The sequence below is a fragment of the Paracoccidioides brasiliensis genome (assembly GCF_000150735.1).
Source record: "Paracoccidioides brasiliensis Pb18 unplaced genomic scaffold supercont2.10, whole genome shotgun sequence".
NCBI lineage: Eukaryota > Fungi > Ascomycota > Eurotiomycetes > Onygenales > Ajellomycetaceae > Paracoccidioides > Paracoccidioides brasiliensis.
The window spans coordinates 361,683-381,732 of NW_011371367.1; the positions used below are offsets into that span (position 1 = coordinate 361,683).

The 20,050-nt window shown below is 43.8% G+C and overlaps 7 protein-coding genes across 7 annotated transcripts in view; 4 read left to right on the forward strand and 3 right to left on the reverse strand.

Annotated features, from left to right (window-relative positions):
* Positions 1-6: 6 nt before the first annotated feature.
* On the forward strand, positions 7-1,821 carry PADG_07017 (NADPH-adrenodoxin reductase; the record flags this gene model as incomplete). Its single annotated transcript, XM_010764219.1, has 3 exons — positions 7-333; positions 424-858; positions 931-1,821. 3 exons carry the CDS (start codon positions 7-9, stop codon positions 1,819-1,821), a joined length of 1,653 nt encoding a protein of 550 aa, XP_010762521.1.
* Positions 1,822-2,193: 372 nt separating this feature from the next.
* Positions 2,194-4,154, reverse strand: PADG_07018 (uncharacterized protein; the record flags this gene model as incomplete). The annotated part of the gene is made up of 2 exons (XM_010764071.1): positions 2,194-4,008; positions 4,074-4,154. The coding sequence occupies 2 exons, from the start codon at positions 4,152-4,154 to the stop codon at positions 2,194-2,196; spliced, it is 1,896 nt and encodes a 631-aa protein (XP_010762373.1).
* Positions 4,155-4,518: 364 nt separating this feature from the next.
* Positions 4,519-5,557, forward strand: PADG_07019 (uncharacterized protein; the record flags this gene model as incomplete). The annotated part of the gene is made up of 2 exons (XM_010764072.1): positions 4,519-4,912; positions 4,989-5,557. The coding sequence occupies 2 exons, from the start codon at positions 4,519-4,521 to the stop codon at positions 5,555-5,557; spliced, it is 963 nt and encodes a 320-aa protein (XP_010762374.1).
* Positions 5,558-7,643: 2,086 nt separating this feature from the next.
* PADG_07020 (uncharacterized protein) lies at positions 7,644-10,385 on the reverse strand (the record flags this gene model as incomplete). The annotated part of the gene is made up of 1 exon (XM_010764073.1): positions 7,644-10,385. One exon carries the CDS (start codon positions 10,383-10,385, stop codon positions 7,644-7,646), a length of 2,742 nt encoding a protein of 913 aa, XP_010762375.1.
* Positions 10,386-15,930: 5,545 nt separating this feature from the next.
* Positions 15,931-16,363, reverse strand: PADG_12226 (uncharacterized protein; the record flags this gene model as incomplete). Its single annotated transcript, XM_010764308.1, has 2 exons — positions 15,931-16,144; positions 16,287-16,363. 2 exons carry the CDS (start codon positions 16,361-16,363, stop codon positions 15,931-15,933), a joined length of 291 nt encoding a protein of 96 aa, XP_010762610.1.
* A 1,207-nt stretch (positions 16,364-17,570) lies between these two features.
* PADG_07021 (uncharacterized protein) lies at positions 17,571-18,185 on the forward strand (the record flags this gene model as incomplete). The annotated part of the gene is made up of 2 exons (XM_010764074.1): positions 17,571-17,661; positions 17,914-18,185. 2 exons carry the CDS (start codon positions 17,571-17,573, stop codon positions 18,183-18,185), a joined length of 363 nt encoding a protein of 120 aa, XP_010762376.1.
* A 1,272-nt stretch (positions 18,186-19,457) lies between these two features.
* The window catches only part of PADG_07022 (uncharacterized protein), a gene marked incomplete at both ends in the record, with an annotated part of 1,380 nt that continues 787 nt past the window's right edge, over positions 19,458-20,050 (forward strand). Inside the window, one exon of the mRNA XM_010764075.1 lies at positions 19,458-19,916. Coding sequence (XP_010762377.1) covers positions 19,458-19,916 — 459 coding nt within the window. The remainder of the gene's footprint in view (positions 19,917-20,050) is intronic.

Here is a 20,050-nt window from a genome sequence, read left to right on the forward strand (position 1 = left end):
ACGACCATGCCACTCATTTTGTTGGCAATGAGTTTGTCACGCGCTCCCAGCATATGCGCTAGATGCCTCATCCAGGCCAATCGGCTACTTGCCGCCTCGCAAATAAGCATACCAAGCTCGCCATGGCTTTCGCAGCGAAAGCGATATAGCAGCAATGCGGCCCAGAGTCATCCATTGCGGGTTGCAATTGTTGGCTCAGGCCCTGCTGGTTTCTACGCTGCGTATAGACTGATGTCTAAGGTTGAAGATGCTTGCGTGGATATGTACGAGCAACTCCCTGTTCCATTTGGGCTGGTCCGATTTGGTGTTGCCCCGGACCATCCGGAGGTGAAGGTATGAGCTCCAGCAAATAGTTATTGCTGAAATAAAGATAGGCTGTATAATTATAGAGTAAATAGACTAAGTTTTTCTCAATTGCAACAGAACTGCCAGGAGAAATTTACAGAAGTCGCAACGTCACCACGATTCAAATTTATCGGAAACATCGACTTGGGCGTAGATATTCCGCTGCGGACTCTCAAACCCCATTACGATGCTATACTGTTTGCGTATGGGGCATCGAAGGATAAAGATCTTGGGATTCCTGGTGAAAAATCTATACGTGGTATATATTCGGCTAGAGCATTCGTTGGCTGGTACAACGGGCTTCCAGAATATAGGGACCTGGCGCCAGCGCTGACTTTGGGAGAGGACGCGGTTATAATAGGACAGGGAAACGTGGCTATGGATGTGGCGAGAGTGTTGTTAACAGACATAGATGTCTTGAGAAAGACGGATATGGTGGAATATGCGTTGGAGAACTTGGCAAGGAGTAAGATCAAAAGGGTGAGAGTGGTTGGACGGAGAGGTCCAATGCAGGTAAGGCTTTCTGTCTCTCTCAGGCTATATTGATTCTCAACAACACGTACAATTGACCTTATAATTTCCTAGGCCGCGTTTACAATCAAAGAAGTACGAGAAATCCTCCAACTCCCTTCAGTCTCCTTCGAGCCTATTCCCAAATATCTCTTCCCCCCAGAATCAACTATAAAATCACTCCCTAGGGTCCAGAAACGCATAACCCAGCTCCTTGCAAAAGGCTCGACCACGGATCCACAAGAGGCCTCTAAGTCTTGGTCTCTCGACTTCCTTCTCTCTCCACATTCCTTTCACAGTTCTCCTTCAAATCCAGACATCCTCTCATACATGAAATTTTCCCGAAACCAACTCGACCCAGCGGACCCTTTCTCCCCAACCTCCAAAGTAACCCCTATTTTACAAGACGATGGGCATGTCGCTCATGTAGATATCGCCGCCAGCACCTGCTTCCGCAGCATCGGATACCAGTCCCTCCCGCTCCCAGGATTCGAGGACCTCAATATCCAATTCAACTATTCCCGTGGCATTATCCCCAATGATGGTCAAGGGCGCGTCATTACCAGTTCTTCTCCATCTGAAAATGGAACCACGCAATTATCTACTGAGTCCGAACCGACTCAAGTACCTGGTATTTACTGCGCAGGATGGGTTAAGAGAGGCCCAACTGGTGTCATTGCGTCGACGATGACGGACGCGTTTGCTACCGCTGACGCGATTGCGGCAGATTGGGCGTCGCATATTGCTGGTAGCCACGGACATGCGTTTCTCAACTCATCTGAAGGCGGGAGTACGGGTGTTGGTTGGGAGGGTGTGCGTCCGGAAGCAAAGCAGCTTGGCCTTCACCCGACGAGTTGGGAGGATTGGGAAAAGATTGACCGGGCGGAGGTGGAGAGGGGAAAGGCTGCAGGTAAAGTGAGGGAGAAGTTTGGACGGGTGGAAGATATGTTGGAGGTCTTGTCGTGACATATTGACGGATTGGAGCATGAGTACTTGTTGGAGAGGGGCGGTATAGGTTTGTAATATCTTGTGCAAAGCTAGGGGTTGTATAATAGTTTTCCAAAATGTACAATATAGATTTTGTTGTCACTCAGACTATATAACGTGACATAAGATAGATAGCTTGGATCTCAGTCGCAGGTCCTTCCGAGGCTTTTCCTCTTCAGATATCAATATCCGGCTCGATAATTATTTTATATACCTGATTCAAATATATTACATAGAAAAAAAATGATAAAAATATACGGAGAAATATGTTCAAAAAATGTAAGGCAAAATTGGCAGACATCATCAACTCTTCCAAATCCTGGTGTCTCACTCTAGAGAGGAGTAAATATACTAGGATGGAACACCCTCATATTCCCATCCCTCAATGATCCTTGTCCGTCTCGAATTCCTGCGATTGGAATTACACTTGACAAATATGGTCAAGGCCGCGATGACCAACACAATGATAGCCGCTATTGTGGGTACAAGCACTGCCCGCAGTTGAACAGCAGCATAATCCACCTCGTACGGGCATTGCGTCTGGGGACCACCAGAGACCCAGCAATTGGCCACGTCAAGAGAATTGAGATCTATCCAGACGCTGCGTTCATGGACATTAGCGGAGGATGCATTGATTACACTTTGGGGCATAGACATGAGATGGTGGTAGAGATAGGTGTTTTCTAGGCTTGTTCGAGGAGTGGAAAATGTAGAGTTCTTCGGACATTTATGTGACACCTTGTCATATGGGACACGATGGGGCGTTAGGGCCCAGCGGAACGGCTGGTTTCCGATGCGACACGCCCCATAGAACTCGCTGGAGCATTTTGCGGGGACCCATCGTCCTTTGAAAGATACATCAGCCCGGGCACATCTGAGATTAGTTGATGGCTCTGGTCGTAAGTCTGGTGACATCGGTTCACCCGGTACCCAGGCCCACTGTGAAGCTCGAGAAGCGTTTTGATAGGGTTTGAAATCCACATCAGCGGTCATATTGGAGAGGCTGGAATTTATTGTGGGTGATATGCCACATGCCATTAGCTCACTGCTCAATACATGAGTGGGGTCATAAGGGTATTGTTGAACAGCGGTTGATTCAGCCCATGACGCATTCGGGTTGGAGGCGTCTGTGGCTTCTGGGTCGAATAAACAACCAAATTCGATTGCAGGTTCATTATTGGCATTAGAAGTTTTAATTTCTCTAAATGTTGAAAGCGAGCCTTCGGGGAAAATAAGATCATTGTCGCCATTGAAATTGTAGGACGCCATTTGAGGGTCAACTGTGCCCCAACCAACCAAAAATCGGTGCAAACGAGTCCTTTCCACATAACTCTCGCATGGCCAGCCGTCGGGAGTGCTATGGAGGCCTTTGGAGTTTTTGTGAGTCGTATAATATTCTGAAATAGGATGAGAAAATGAAGGAACAGAATACCATGAACGGTTCAGGTTGCTTCTCTCTTCTTCAAGCTTCTTCGGGGTGTACATGAACTCTTGCAATGCTTCTTCAAACAGTGATCCAAGAAGATTTGCGCCTGAAGGGTGTTTTCCAGGTGATGGAGCATTGCTAGACTTGTCAGGTGAATCTGCTGCTGCAGCTGAATGTAGGTTGATCAAGATATATAGCATATGGGCATTGAGGGTATCATTCGTCAGCCAAAAATAACTCTCTAGAAAACTGAGAAATGTAGAGAGATCAAGAGACTTGGAGCATGAGTACGATCCAACACTATATAGTACTGGGGCGGAAGTAGAAGGCTTTTCCGGAGTAGTTGATTCTGTTACACGAGCAGCATGGTTGGCCATTGACGGCAATGAGTTGCTGGAAGGGGTCTTGGCTTCGCGTGCTTGCATTAAGTCACCTCTGTCCATCCTCCGAATCGAAGAATTTCCTTGTGGCACAGATCCGATCAGAGGGGTATTCGGGGACCCTTGCCTGGTTGGTGCATTGGAATCAACTGTAGCTGGACAGAATATCCAGCGTTGTTGCGCTTCGGACCAGTATAGGTCGACATGAAATCGACGATTATCAACGGCCAAAAGGTTCGACATGCATCTCACCAGGGCCTGCTCTTCATACACTTTATTGCTGAAGCAGGCAGATGTCAGAGAAACGCCTGGATGGGCGACGTGATTGATTGGTATTTGTGCCGAAACATCCCTTTGTGACTATGATATATATGTTAGGAGGACGAAATTCTCTATTGAAATGTATATATGAATAAAGATATTACCAGCTGCACAATCTTCCATAGAGATACAAGAGTAGCACTGGCGTCCGGCGTATAATTAGCTGATATGGACACTACCGGCATGTTAAGAAATCGAATGGCCTGGTGGTGCCTAGTTCAAGTTGGGAATGTATTTATGTTACCTCCTTTTTATATACGTATTGTAATTTGCGCATCGCCTTTTATGACATAACAGCGCTTAATTAACTAACTAATGTACTGGTTGGTTTAAGCGCCAGACGCGAATCGTCGCTTGTATCACATGATATGGCGACTGATCTGGCCACTTCGACTTCTGAATGTTCAACAAAAGTATTATTAACTTTTGACAAGTTCATCAAACATAATACAATTACAACAGCAACGCAACAGGTGTGGTGAATTTTCTGCCCTTTCTTGGTCTTTCCGCAATTAATTTAATTTGTTAATTTTCTTCTCTGGTTAGCAAATGGCCGCTCCCGGCCAACCAACTCAGCAGCAAATTGCTGCTATGCAACAACAGCTCGCAACTGAAGCGGCGAAGCGCGGAATGACCCCAGAGGAATTCAGCAACATGCAACGACAACAGCTTGCTGCAGAGGCGGCGAAACATGGCCTGACTCCAGAGCAATATATAAATCAGCTCAAAGCTCAAGCTTTGCAACAGCATCAAAAGCAACAGCAGGCCAAACAGGCGCAGGCGCAGGCGCAGGCGCAAGGACAGCAAACAGAGCAACATGTACCCATGAACTCTAATGCACCACCAGATCCCAGCGCTGTCGCAGTGGCTCAATTTCTCAAATCCCAAGATTTAAAGCCCAGAACCTGTATTTTGGATGGCCAAAGGAAAGAGCTATTTAAAGGTTGCTGTTACTTCCCATATTTCCATTGGCCTGGATCTTGGATGATGTCGAAAGCTAATTAAAATGCGGAAATCAGTCAAACGTGCTGTACGAGCTTTACAGTCCCCTGCATACTCCAAAGCTCAATCAAAGCCCAATTCTCTTCTTCCTCCAGTGACAGATCAGGCTTCCGCCGAAAATGCATTCAAACTCCTACCCCTATCTCTTCTCGCGCTTCGAGTTTCCAAAGTCGACCCTCATGCCGGACACAACCATGGGAAACCAAAAGGCCACGTAAAGGGGCTGTGGACAGTCCAGGTGGAGCAGCATCAAGAGACAGACCCAATGATGCATTACGTCTGGTTATACGAAGGTCCTCAGTGGAAACAAAAGGCAATGGCTGCGGGTGTCCTAGTCGCAATTATGGCAGTTGTTATGTTCCCGCTATGGCCTGTTATGCTCAGACTAGGGGTTTGGTACCTGAGTGTTGGCATCATGGGCTTGCTAGGTCTATTTTTTGCCATGTCGATATTCCGGCTGATCCTGTTTTGCATTACCTTCTTTGCAATTCCACCTGGTCTCTGGTTGTACCCCAATCTGTTCGAGGACGTGGGATTTTTTGACAGTTTCAGACCAATGTGGGGTTGGCAAGAGGTACGTTCTTAATTTTGTATTGTTACCTATTTCTTCTGGGATGGACAATGTCCTGACCAATTCAATCACATTCTCCATGGAAGATGATTTCCTAACCCAACTTTATCCAGACCAAGAAAAAGAAATCGAAGAAATCCAAAAAGGGTGACAAGGACACTGCATCTTCTTCCCCTGCCAAACCAGCTAAAAATAAGCAAACAGCTACATCCGGGACGAATGTATCGACCGGGGAAGCGTCAGGTTCAGCTGCAGCTGTTGTTGGGACCGTAAGACGAGATCTTACCCCCAAGGTAGAAGAAGCGAACGAAGAATGACTGTAATAAGCCTTTTCTTGTTACTTAACCTTGGTTACTCATATTCCCTTGTTCTGCTTTCCCATCAAAACTCCGACAGCAATTGTTTAACCCTCTGTTGTTTTAACAGAGACCCTTTTGCATTTTAGCTAGCTTCTTCTCTATCTTATTTCATATGTCCAGGAAAATGGGTTTGAGTCCTATTATTTATCTTCGACCAGCAGCAATTACGATTCCTTATAGGTCTGCTCTCTGAATGGCGTTTTTGAAGTATATAACAATAATATGGGATGCGTTTATTGGAATTTCTCCTTCTGTATTAGAATTATCGTGAGCGCTCTATTTCCAAGCCGGTGGTTTATCTTACTTCATTCAATATCGCTACGTAACGCGAAAAGGAAGGTATATATGATTCCCGCGCAAAACCTGTGGTCCATCCATTTCATCTTTTCAGGTCCTGATTTGTTTTCCATGGTGTGTACTATTATTCATATCATCACAATCTTCATAGCCAAGAAGCCACAGGCCCTCAGATAATCCACCCTTAGCTATCGCTATTGTAAGAGAGAGAGTGTGTGGCAACGGCTTGTTGATAGGCGATTGCATAATGACTTGCATAAACTCTGTTCCTGCATATTCAGGGGGGTGGTTAGTTGGCCAGCCAAAATCAACGATCATACTCCGGACATGGATTTACGGACTACTCATTGAAAGTTATCAAACACATAAATCTGAGAAGCAAAATTCGCTTCGTCTTCATATATCATCCGGATCCATTTTCTGAACAACTGGGGTATTCCTGTTTTAAATTTTACATTTCTCTCAGCTCACCTCTTTATCTCCTTCATTGGGGTGAAGTGTGGAGTGGCACACAGGGGAGTGTGTCGCTATCCATCATACCTAGTCTCTCATCAAGAACCACGAAAGGACCACGAAAGGACCACTTCGATTCGCGGATTTCATTCTTTATTTCAGCTTGCACCTCCAAATTGTGAGTATATCACTGATGCTGGGTTTTGCAAAGGCAACATAACTAAATTGCGGACCTGAGCTGCCATCAAGAATGTAGTACAATTCACGGACAAAACATATCAAGATGTTTCTTTTTATTTTATCATGACAGAAGGAGATACCACTATTTATAAACAAAGACTTTGTAACACGATATATGACAAGTGGTGCTGGTGGAAGCCATTTAATGAAGTACATAAGTGCAGAGGCATACAGGTATATCACTCTCCCTTAACATCAGTGATCAGATACAATGAGTAAGATTGTGTAGATGAAAAGAATTAAGAAAATGACAGTGAAAACATTGACATCAAAAGAGTCACATTGATATCTTAGACCAAAAGCCTTAAAAGAGAAGAACACATAGAAAATAATATGTGGATATATATATAAAAGTTGGTGGGGGTATGTTTGCATGCGTAACATTGAACTTCATAAAATGGCCGGAATATTTAAAGGAAACCAGAAGACAAAAGGAAAGGAAGTATTAAAGAGGAGCAGGGGAGAGATGACCATATGGGCATATGCATTACAGATAAATATATAGCTTTTAGTGCATATTCAAAAAAAAAAAAAAAAAAAAAAAAAAAAAAAGAACAAAAAGAAAAAAAAAAAGAACAAAATAGTGTCCAGTGTGCAATATATCCAAGGAATGGTCAGAAAGCCAAAAAAAAAGGAGGGGAATGAAATGGAAGGAATTCCACGCTGTCAGTGGTGAGGAAATAAGCCCCATCTAATAGGGCAAAATCCGTTATGCGGTATGATTCATCGCGAGACTGAAAGCCATTAGCAGTTTAAAACGCATTGACCATACTATATTCTTTCGGCGTCATCCCACTCAGATGCGAAGAAGTCTCCGCATCCCGCAAATCAACCGGTAAAATTGGCGTTGTTTGGGCCTCCTTGCTCTCATCTGGGCCAGTTCTAGTTCCAGACCTGGATTTAGACCTGGATCTGTCTCTGTGCCCGACAGCTTCACTACGACCTGGTGCCAATAGCGGGGATTGATCATGCTTCCATGCGTGACTGAACTGAGATGGGACTTTGGGTGGCACTTTTGGCAAGGGGCAGTCTGGTGGAGGAGCGACGGGTGGGCCTAGGGAGAGGTGGGACGTGCTTTTATGCAACGAATTTCGGAGACAGGAGGTCGGGATGTGGTTGTGGTTGTGGTTGTGGTTAGCTGGTGGGGAAGTATCCAATATAACCTCTGGGTGTGCTAGTTGCGCTCTGCCCTGTCGATAGGAGGAAGAGTTGAAGGAAGAGGAGAAGAATCTTATCTCCGGGGACGAGAATTCCTTCTGCGTACCAGTTTGAGGAGCATTGACAGATGATGATCGGCGACGGGCTTCGGATCCGATTTGCATGCTGGTCGGCCGGCGTAATTGTTTGGTCTCGGTATTTGCAGCTGCAGATATGTGGTTGAAATTCTTGTTTAATGCTTGTGCGCCACTGTGTTGTGATAAGGCGTCGCTCTTGTGTCCGTCTTCGCTGCTTTCGTTGGTTACTGGTGAAAGTTTTGGGCGATAATCTGAGGCTAAGCTATAGGTGCTGCGGAACGACGACTCGAAGGATGAATACCGCCTTGATCTGATTTCTCTGGACTTTTGAGATGGAGCAGTACGCGAAGGGACGTTTGGATCAAATATAAACGGAACGGGATGTTGGGAAATGTCGGTTTCCTTACATGATTTATTTGATTCTGCATGCCCATTCATCAACTGCGGAGCTGCTACAATGTCGTCCAAGCAAGAAAGGTGGTTTCGGGAGTTAGGTCTAATTAGACGAGGAGAAGGGGGAGGGGAGACTTGATGTTGAAATTTTCGAGACGATAGATGGGCTGCAGAATGGGAGGATGCTGAGAATCTTTTGAAAACCGGTACGCTGAAATTGGGAGGAGATGAAGTTGCGGTATTCAGTGGTCCAACAATCGAAGGGAAGCGAGACCCATTGTTGTCAGAACCACTACCGTCTGACTGGATTGCAGGATACGCATGAGCAGACAGGAGTTTGCTACCCGAGTCCGTAAGGGTGCTCCTAATGCTACTTGGGGATTCGGCAAATCCCGGATTAGGCACAACACCGGTGGGTCTGGCAGGAGACCGTCCCGGGGAAGAAGCTCTCGAGCTTGGTATCGTCCTTGTCCCATTGGAAACGTAGGATAACCTCGACCCTTCTCGTAGCCGATCTAGATCGGTAATCGTTCCCGTAGTTGAAGATGAAGGCGCTTCAATCGACTGTCGACATGTAGATAGCCGGTTTGTTGACCTTTTGGAAGTTTCATCAGCTGCTTTGTTGTCAAGAAGCTTATTTTCCTCCTTGGGTTCTTCTGGTATAATCGGTGCCGAAATGGTAGGAGAGGACTTAGTAAATTCCCTACTTGCCATGGGAATGGGGACCGATGGGATTTTGTCAGGCATCACAGATTGTCGATGAGTTTGGGGATGCTGAAAACTCCCATTTGGAGGTTCTAGTGGTGTTTCGGGCACATATTCCTTTCCCCCTAGGGCTTCGATCTCTCGTCTCACAGCTGCAAGCCAGGATGTCATCTCCTCCGGGCTATCGCAAACCAAAAGTAGAGACTTTGTCTGTCTTCGAGAATCGGTAAAACCGAAGCGAGAGAGGAAAGTCTTTTTGGTATCCAAAGTCACTGATCCGTCCTCGTCGAGCGTTTGTGAAATCTGTAGCACCCAGTGTTTCCCAGGGATAGCGTCACTAGCAAAGGCCACAGAATTTTTACCAAGCTCCATCATTTTATCAGGTAGGCGATCGAAGTTCCCTTCGCCTGGATATTGCAAAAGATAACCACTTGTGACAAGAATGAAAATCTTCTGTGTCCATTCAAATTTGTTGTTGGATCCTGATCCGCGTGAATGCTTCTTGCCCTTCTCGTCTTTCCGCTTCTTGGAACTAGTCGACGCGATTCTTTCGTCATCAGCATCAATATCTGAAAAGCCATCCTTTATAGGATTATTTCTCCGGTGGCTAGTAATCCGTAAAATAGATTCCGCGGAAACCGTAGGAGCAGAAAGAATGCCCTGTTTGATTGCCTGTGGATAAGCTTGGAACAGCGGAGGAGGATCCCAAGATGTAGTTGTTTTAGAGATTTTTTGGTTTTTTTCCTTTAAGAATTTGGAAGATTTTTGAGCTTTGTTAGGACCTGGTTTTCCTAGGGAAGGTGACGATAACGGAGCCGACGATTTAGGTGTGTGTAGGATGGTTGATGGGCTTGTGGAAGAAATATAATCTGGTATTATGCTCGCATCCATAATCCTCTGAGATTCTGCGATAGCAGGGAGGGTTTGTTCATGGTTAGCATGACGATTTGTCTTGTTGCGTGAGAACAAGCTCTTCAAAGAGGTCTTTGAGCTTTCCGACTTGAGAAGAGATTTATCACCCGGAGTCTCTCGATCTGGTTCGTCATCCGGTCGAGGGGGCCGCTTTGGTCGGACATTAGAGCTGCCAATATGCGTATAAATTGGACGAATTGATAAACCCCTTCTCGAACCGAGCACAGAGTGTTCACGCGACGAATCCATCTCTATGGTTAGCCACAGTGAGGGTTGGGAATTCAAAACAGGTCTAAGCTCGTATTATATCCCAACAATGCTAAACATCTCGTGTGAAAGATTGACAAATTAAAATAATGCGCAAAATATCGAAGGGTGTTCTGCTCGTTCATGAACCGCAGTCGTCGAAAGAATAAGACTCGGTTCGTGGTGTGTAATGGTCGCAAGGATCGGTTTTTCGAGATTGTAGTGATGATTCGCAGGACTTGGGAAAAGCGGACAAAAGTCGTGAAAATATCTGCAGCAATCCTGATAACAAAAAATTCCATAGAGGCTTCGAAACTATTGCTATTAAGGAAATACCGTGTAGATATTGGGGAAAGTGTTCGGCGGTGTTCAACAACGGGGATCTTTTGCGTGGCTGTTAGCAACGGGGTTTGTAATAGCAGACAAAACTTTGGGCCGGAATAGCGATCCCGAACGAGCTGGAATTCAGGGTGAAATCGAAGGGCTGAGATATGCGAATAGGAAATACATCGAGTATGAATATCCCCGGCGAAATTCGATGGACTGCAGGGATAATTTCTGGGATTCACTAACTTAAACTCCGATTTTAAAGCCCCAAAGGTTCCATGCGGGAGACGTAGGCTTTCTAGGAACCTCAATCTTGGTCTAGCAGCGGGCGTAGATATTCAAGAAAAGTGGAATGCACTCTACCTTACTCCGTACGATGTAGATAGAATGGAGGAGGGGAGAAAGTGGGAGAAAGGGTGGGGGGGGGGGGGGGGGAAACAATTGGGCGAATGATGGTAAGGTGATGGTTGCTGACAACCTTGGGAAGTTTCCGAAAGAGAGATGTTACCGTTAGCCGTTAGAACTTCATTTTCATGAAAACATGAATGGCGCGCGCCCTGCCACCCCCATATAATAATTATAGGATAATAATATGATCTTGGGGCAACGAAGCAACGGTCCCAGAAATACCGTACCGTATCTTTTTTGCCTGTTATGCTCTCGTTTAAATATGTTTAAATTCAGCCACAAGAGCGGAGTCCGCTTTTGATAGCCATTGAACCAAGCCGATTGAGGGGCAGAAACGAGTATGGGGAGCCGCGCAAGCTGCTGGAGAGGACAAACGCAGTGTTCCTGCATAAACTTGCTTCTTCGGTCAAGGAGAGTTTGGGTTGCCCTCACAATCTGGACGGAACATGCAGAGTTAAAATATTTGGAGTAACCCCTGTGTCAATAAAGTTCGACTTCTTTGACATCACAGCAACTATGAGCTACCTACCTGTATTATCCTTCCTCGCCCGGATAGTTGTGTAGGAGGTTGGGTATGGCAGGGTAACAAAACACGAGGCTCAGAACGCACGAATGGCAAAGACACACAAACACGTTAAAACTTTACATACTTTTTCCAAGCTGAACAATCTCAAACATCTCCTGCAACTGAGATGTCAGATCACAACAATAAGTTACCAGGTATTCAAAACGCAAAGCGAAAAGCAATGACACTAGTTGTAATCCACACCTCCCATCCCACACACACACACACACACACACACACACACACACACATACATACATACATACACATACACCTCCCGTCCACTTCACCACGCGACGCGTTCTTCAACCGAGTTGTCAATATGTCAACAACAATAGGCAGTCAGTTCCTATCAGGGAGGTCGAATCCTCATTAGCTATTAAAGCTTTCGAAAAAGGTCAAATTTCAAAAGTGTTTGAGCTGCTGCTCAGATGCATGATATCTCTTGCTCAATCTTTTAGTTTGATCAACTATATGATTGTAGAGCAAAAAGAGATTTATCAGTCTTTGTTCATTGGATACTATTCAAAACTGAATAAGATCAGTTTTCTTGAGCTCTGAAACAATAGTTAAACTTCTTTTTATTAGTCAAGTTAACTTTATTATCTTATTTACTATGAATTATAAATTTAATCAATTCAATGATATGCTGAGTTAAAGACTCAAGTCTTTTGAGTTTATAATTATAAACAAACTTTATATGAAAATTTATATAATATATATATTATTAATAAAATTAAATAAAATTATATAATTATAATAATTATATAATTAAATTAAATTAAATTTAAAAATTTATATTTTAATAAAACTTTTTATAATTAATTAAATATATTAATATTTTATATTTAATATTTAACTTATTAATATAAAAAATTATTTATTATATTTTAATAAAAATAAAAATAAATTATCAATTAATTAAATTAAATAATTATTAAATAATTAATATAAATTTTTATATAAAATTATATAAAAATTATATTATTTTATATATTAAAATATTAATTATAATTATAATTAAATTTAAAAATTTTATAAATAATATTTAAAATATTTAAATATTTAAAAAGTTATTTTTTTATATTTAAAGTAGATTCTCTTTTATTTTAATATTTAAATATATATTTTAATATTTTAAAATATTTTATAATCCTCAAGCTTTTGAATCAGTTATATCTTATAATATATAACAATTAAAGCTGTAAAACAAGAAAGCTAAGTAATATCTCAACCACTGTATTATGAAGCTCACTCAGTTCAATCAATCTAAGCTCTAAATAAGCTAGTTAAGAAGGGTCAGATAACCATGCATAGAATGACTCTCCTGACAAAGAAAAACAAGAATTAAAAAGCTGTCAGTAGAAAAACAAAAGAGAAAGTGTCAAGGAAGTTGTCTATATATAAGTTAGTGGGTGGGTTTGACTGTTCAAGAAGAGATGAATCACGTATGGAGATTCAATAAAGGAGAAAAAAGAGCAGGAATTGAGCAATCTGATATACAACCTTGTACAGTGTATGTTGGAACCCGTGGGCATCCTGCTCTGCTCATCATACATGCTCTCAGTGGAGAGAATAGTTTACAATGCAATTATGTTTGCCTGTAACTTCTAGTAATTGTGTAATTTGAACGTAAAATTACTAGATTGGTGGAGAAGTTGGACGGGAAGGCCGCTGATTGAAACTCGGGGCTAGAACAGTGAAAGCTCATACTGTCCTTGACCCCCCGATGATGGTATTTGCTTGAAGGAGCATTTCGGTGTGGCGGTTACTAGCCTCCGGACACTCCCCAAAATCTCGACCCAGGTCCTAGAGCGGCGGTATCAAATCCCAGTCAATCCAGGATGCTGGTGCCTAAAGCATTAGCAGGACCTGGGTGAGTGCTTGGCGAAATCAGCCTTGAGTTGCGATCAAAATTTTCGACTCGTTAACTATTGCACTAACTAATGAACCCGAATTGGAATAATGCGAGGGTCCCCTTTCTCTCCTCCCGGTATGGATAGGCGTGGGTCTCTAGGGACACTCAGGCTTGACTGTATCTGGAACTCTCGGTGAACATGTCATATTTCTTTCAATGAAATGGCTTTTCTATAAATAGCAGATTGTAGCCTGAGATTGAGTCAAGATGAGAGAAGGTGGTTTTTAGTGCTATCTATTTGACTGCTTTGGCAGTACATCCTTTGATACTTGATCAGCGATAGGGCTTAACCAGGCTGGCGATCGGCATCTTAAATCATTTTCCTGCCAAGCTCCAATTCTCCTTGCTAAGTTGTGACAGATCTTGCTAGTTAACTAGAGAACAAACTAGTTAATTAGGGAATAATGATCAACTCCTCACATTCTCTAATTTTGGGGCCTTCGCAAAATTGTGGAATGGATGTGTCCGTGGATATACTCCAGACACAGCTGCAGATTATATATTGTGGTTACACCAGATGAAGGTTACATGCAGATGTATATATTATTGCGATTCAATATCATGAGACACAACAACCAGAGATATATCATCATGTGTTTCTTCATGACCCTAATAACCAATTGTCCCTATCAACTTCAAGAGACATTTGTTTCTGTTTGACTCTTCTCTCCTCTACCGCCGGAAACAAAACATTGTCCTATGTCTGCACACATAAACATCTCATGTGAAGATCATGCATGAATAAAAGAATAAAATGGTATGTCCATTATTATGATGAATATACCCCTGTCTTGAAATATCGTCAGATTAAGTGGGCCTCACAGGCTTACTGACCACGTATGGGCAATCTATTACAGAGAACTTGAGAGTCTTTTTTGTCTTCTTTTTACTCGCTTGTACGGTAAACTTCTCACCCGAATTCGTTTATATTAGTAGTAGGATTTGATCCTATGTAGGATCAAATCAGACTTCAGATTCTGGGAAGAACTAAGCCAATTATTCGTTTTTCTAGATTATTAGCAAATAGTGGTCATAATTCTGCTGTATCATTGAACTCAAATCGTGATAAATATTTATTCCTTCAAATTCAAGGATTTCGAGAAGGGTTGTTTGAGGAGGGTGCAAAATACGGATGCTACTGACAGCCTTCTGGTTTACAAGTCAATCTAAAAATGCCAGTTTAAGATTGGGAACTGAGGTTGAAGAGGGCTCTTAGCCGATGGATAAAATGATTTTTCTTTTCTTCCCTTGCTTGTTTCAATCCCCTACTTGTTTCAATCCCCAACTCCTTGTTGACCCCTGCTAATTGAGTTGTTTAGGATCTTAGTGGACTACAGTCCGTATAGTTAAGGATCGCGTGGTTAGCTCAGGTGAACATAGGAGATTAGAGGACTCCTTGAGGATTCCTTTATCAATTCCTCATAGGAGCAGGAGAAGTGTCCTTTGAAGCTGCTACGCTCCAGTGGAGGGCAATTTTTCAATATAAAAAAAGTTCCAGAGGTCAGTGGGATTCCGTTGGCTGTTCCCCGCGCCAGGTTTGTTGCAAGCAAGCCCACACTACTGATGACCTCACGGCAATAGAATATGGTGATTTACAAGTGGAATGTCTAACTGCGATGGGGTGTTTTGTCCTGAAAGACAGATTGGGAACTGAGACGACTATTTTGCCGTTGAAGTCGCGGAATGGATTCGCCTGCGAAATATCTACGGTTGAACGAGCGTTCCCCTTAGCTGAGCCTTAGGTGTGAGGCCCAGGGGTAGAACAATGCGATTCGCAGATTACATTAGTGTCAATGCGTTACCCGGTTCAGGGGACGTTTCAAATCAAAACAAAAAAGTCCGCCTCTATTTGCACCTGCTCTGCTGCATATTTCCCCTCTAATCATAGCTTCCGAACACCATGAATGGGTGGCACATAGCACAAGCACAACTTCCAGATGCTCAACAATCCTAATGATCAAAAACGATTCCAGATTATCTAAACCTACCCAGATACGTGAAATGGAAATATGAAGAGGGAATGAATAAAATGTGTGCTGGCGGTGAAGCAGGGCAGCCAAGAAAAACTGGGAAGTTTGTGGTTTTGATATCAGGATTCCGACATCCCTCAGTCCGGAAAAATGCTAAATTGAAGCCAAAAGCCGTCCCCCCAAATGTCTAAAAGCTCAAGCAAGTTCTCCTCCCAAATCTCCCCCGCGCACGACGAGGGCAGCTCGCATTATCACACTTGATACCCGGACTCCACATCAACTTAGACGTTGTATTGGGCTGCTCCAAACTTGAAATGTGCCAAATCATACCCCTTCAAAGCTTTACGTCCGTAAATAATGTCATAAAATGAACGTATGCAAGTATTGCTGTCCCATTTCCGTGGCTCCCGTGCCGAGGTATAGGAATATGTAGAAGTTCAGCTTGAACAGGTTGCCATTGGGGGTGTTGAATGTGGCAACTTCATCGGGAGGAAAGCCGTGGGTTTTGAGGTTCCTGCCCTTGTATTTGTTGCTGTGGTTGATGGCGGTGAGGAAGATGCATGGTTTTTCATCACTAAAGGTTGTAACAGGTGAGTTTCGTCTCGGTATTCTCTAGGGTATTGAACCACATGTTAACTGGGGTAATGTGCAGAAGTTCTACTGTACGGCACTCGTCTTATGGAATGGCCAAAGTGTAGCTGTTTTTTCTGGCATACTTTCTGCGGCAAGTCGGAGTCGACTTTAGCCGATAGGGCCAACCGCGGCAAAGATTAAAGCCAAAATCTGCATCCATGTGCGATGCATGGTTAAATCCAAATTTTCCAATTGAATAACTATACCAACGTAGGTATTACCATACACTCATTTCTCCTGTCCAAGAAACTAAAAACTTCATGGAACTTTCTAAAATGTTGCTAAAGGAGTGACTGGAAGCAACGAAAAAAAAACCAGAGAGAAAAACAACAAATCTCAAAAGGGAGGCCTGAAATTTTCTTTGGAGTTGTTCCATTGAGGGAAATCCTCCGAAGAAGCGGGGATAGAGAGCTTTATATACTCAACGACCCCTCCGGGCAGAGAAGAATTTGCATCCTACTCCCTTGATCTAAGAAAGGTCGCATCACTTCACTTCTGCCATCGGGGTTGTGGCAAAAGGTTGCACGCCCTATTCAGCTCTGCGCTATCCTAATGGACGTGAAACGGCCTTTTTGCGCCCATCGTAAACTACTACCCATATATATACTTTGACAAATTTTGATACCCCGAATTTCTTGGTCGGAATTCAATTGAGCATGAGTTGTCCGTGCAGCAAAGTGTCAAGGTTCTAAGAACTTCAGAAAATCAGCAAGAACATCAAATCTTCTTAGGGAAACTTGCTAAGGCTTCATCTAGGAAACCGACATGAGCTGGGCTCAATAGACACTAAGGGGAATGAATGGCAGCTGAAATTTCAAACCGTGTACACTTCTTGACAGGAGTTTGCATATTAACCCTGCACTACTTATTCCTTCCAAGGTTAACTAACTCCAGCGGTGAGCCCTAACTCGCTAGGAGAAGCGTTCCCCTAAGCTCTTACACATTTCTCTCATTCTCCAGTGTTTGTCTCTTCTCGTCTTCTTTGTTTCATTTTTAGTGTTTATAGGAAAATTTCCAATCCTATTATTTTTGACATCCGCTTCGCAGAGAGGAACAATGACCTTCCGCCGCTTGAAGGTGGAATCATGGGCAATTTGCAGAAGACAAGCAACCCAAGCGCTTTCTCCGCGTCTGGTGAGACATGCCCAAAATGTGAAGTTATTCAGTTGCGCATCTAGAATCAGGAGACGCCCTCCCAAATTCAGGAGATGAGATGCTCACTGGGGGTGTATTTGCCTGTACCTGCAGAGAGAGGATTAACTTCAGTCATTCTACACCGGCAGGAAGGTGAAATATCAACACTTATGCTCACACACAGAGGAAAACCATTTGGTTAATCTTGAGATAGAAATAAAGGCGTAAACATCATGCGTATCTCTCATGCCGTCCTCAATCCTTTTGCTGGTCTTCGCAAAATATTCCCTCCAGTCCTCAAGGACCCGGATCTAGCCATAACTCGTTTGTTAAGCTGCTTTTCAAAATGAAGACATCTTTACGATGATATTTTTGACTTCGTTATAAGTGAATTTAGCAATGAGCAAGTGAGAAGATCAATCGTTATGAATGGAATGTTGGTGTAAGTTTTTTTTTTTGGTATTTAATTCTGTCTTTCAGCGAAGTTTGAAATGGCAGGGAAGAGCCCGAAATAACTAGTTAACTTACCAAAAGAAAAAACACATACCCCAGTTAATTGTTTTGTTTGTTTGTTAGGTTGGGATATCTCTCATGACGCTGCCAACCAGAGCCTTTCTCTGACAACACCAACACCACCCAAGACTGGAACGGAGAGACCATCACCTACCTCATACCATAGGAAACACATAGGCTTTTCCTCTTCATCTCCGACCCACCCCGCCAAGCCGACGATCCAGTGGTCGTCGCCGGCGCCCGGGAAACTACAAGGTTCTACCCCACACTTGAACGGCTCGTCTCCCCATTCGCCCGTATCCTCCAGAATGACCACTCAGGGCTGGTCGCCGTGAGAATGGCTGCATCCGCTCAACGACAGTAATCGGCAAAGGGCGAACTAAGCGTCGCACTGGAAGTGGCTGGCTTATCAGTCCCTTCATTCTTGTTGCGCACACCTACTACGCCATCGTTGCATGTAAGTTCTTGCATATCCGCCCGAATGACGTTGCTAGAATGGTCCTGGCAAAAGGCTCTACTAGAGCGTCAGTGTCAGTTTTTCTTCAAGATCCCGGACCCGAATATCGTCTGCTCTTGTTGGGGATCTCAAGGTCACCCTGGTCACGGGCTTGAGAGCGGACTCTTAGATTATCTCGCGGCCAGTGGCGAGCTAGAGATGCAGAGATAGCTCTGGGGAATGCCAGTTTTACGGACTGAGGCTGATTCATTCGTTTATGTGTGTGAAGCACTGGGTGAGAAGAAGCAGTTTGAACAACTGGCAGTGACAATGGGCAAGCGTCCTAGTAGTGTTATTCGGTGTAATACTGCAAAGGGTTATGAACAGTTGTATGCAAAAGGAGTATAGTTTTGCAATGGGACAGAAGAGCAAAGGAGAGCTTTTCGACCGGTGCTGGATCCTTGACATGAGATTGACAGGGAACTGAAGGAAGAGTAACTTCAGTTTATCTTCCAAAGTGCCATATTGTGCATCTTACGGACTGCGGACATCAACTCGTCGGACTGGACGTTTATTGCTGAGGAGATTCAGTGGATCTCTTTGATGAGAGATCGCTCTTTGCTACTCCAGATTAACAAGGAGTAATCAGGATTTTGATTTGGGTCCATTGTTTCTGGGGTTATTATTTGCTTATCATAACCTTTCCTGAATTTCCATGATTCTTATGGCTGTCATTTTTTATATATGCAAGGAAACCCAGCGCTGCTGCAATATGATCTAATATCTTCAGCATATGTAAACTCCCTTTGGCTGATGAACCCCCTTTTTCCATTGAAGACTTGATATTGAGCCGGGCATCCTTACGTCATCAGGTTGATCCAACGACGTCATTTGCAATTCAGTGGAATCACGTGTTTTTCACAGTTCGAAACCCTAATTTGCACGTGATATCTCTCCACTCAAACGTTGGTTTGTTGTTCACCTCTTCAATCAATTTCCATCGAATTCAACCTGAACTTCAACATTTGCTTCGCTGAATATTGTGATATTTCTTCAGAGTCTGAATCTAACTGACTCCATCGATACCGCACTTAGCGAATTTACGCACCATCTTCAAATTGACAGTTTGCTAAGTCGTGCTATCTGCGCACGTTCTGCGGACACGCTTGTCATGCCTCCCGATATAAACTCCCTCCCCCCTCCACGCTCAGTATTTCGCTCTCCTATACAGGTCCTCACCAATGTGAATTCGTCAGACTTATCCCCTGGCCAATCGACCTCTCCCCGTTCCCCCTCTGTGTCTCTCGCTGCTGCTGCTACCATGAACGCAACGGACCGTTCAAGACGATCTTCAACGAGTATGAACCGTTCTCCGCAGGCAAACAGGGTGCACGAGCGCCGCAGGTCCATTGTGCCAGTGAATCTCAATTTGAATGATCCGACTTTACCCGGCCCCGGTGAACTATCCAGTAGTGATCACCGTTCATCTATTGGAAGTGTCTACAGAACCCAAAGCCCAACCAGCATCGCGGGAAACCCAATAATTGCCACTGGTGATCCACACCACCAAAGAGCACCATCTCTTGGCGAAATACATCAGGAGTTGGAGCAAGAACAGGAAGCGCAGGTGGTATGTTTGCAATATGACATCAATATACAACCCACCCCCTTTTTTGATCCCCGGAGATATATTTATTATTCGCCCTTTTGTTCAGACTTATGGGGCATAAGGCTGGTTTTGTGTTGTCTGATGTTTTGCTGTAG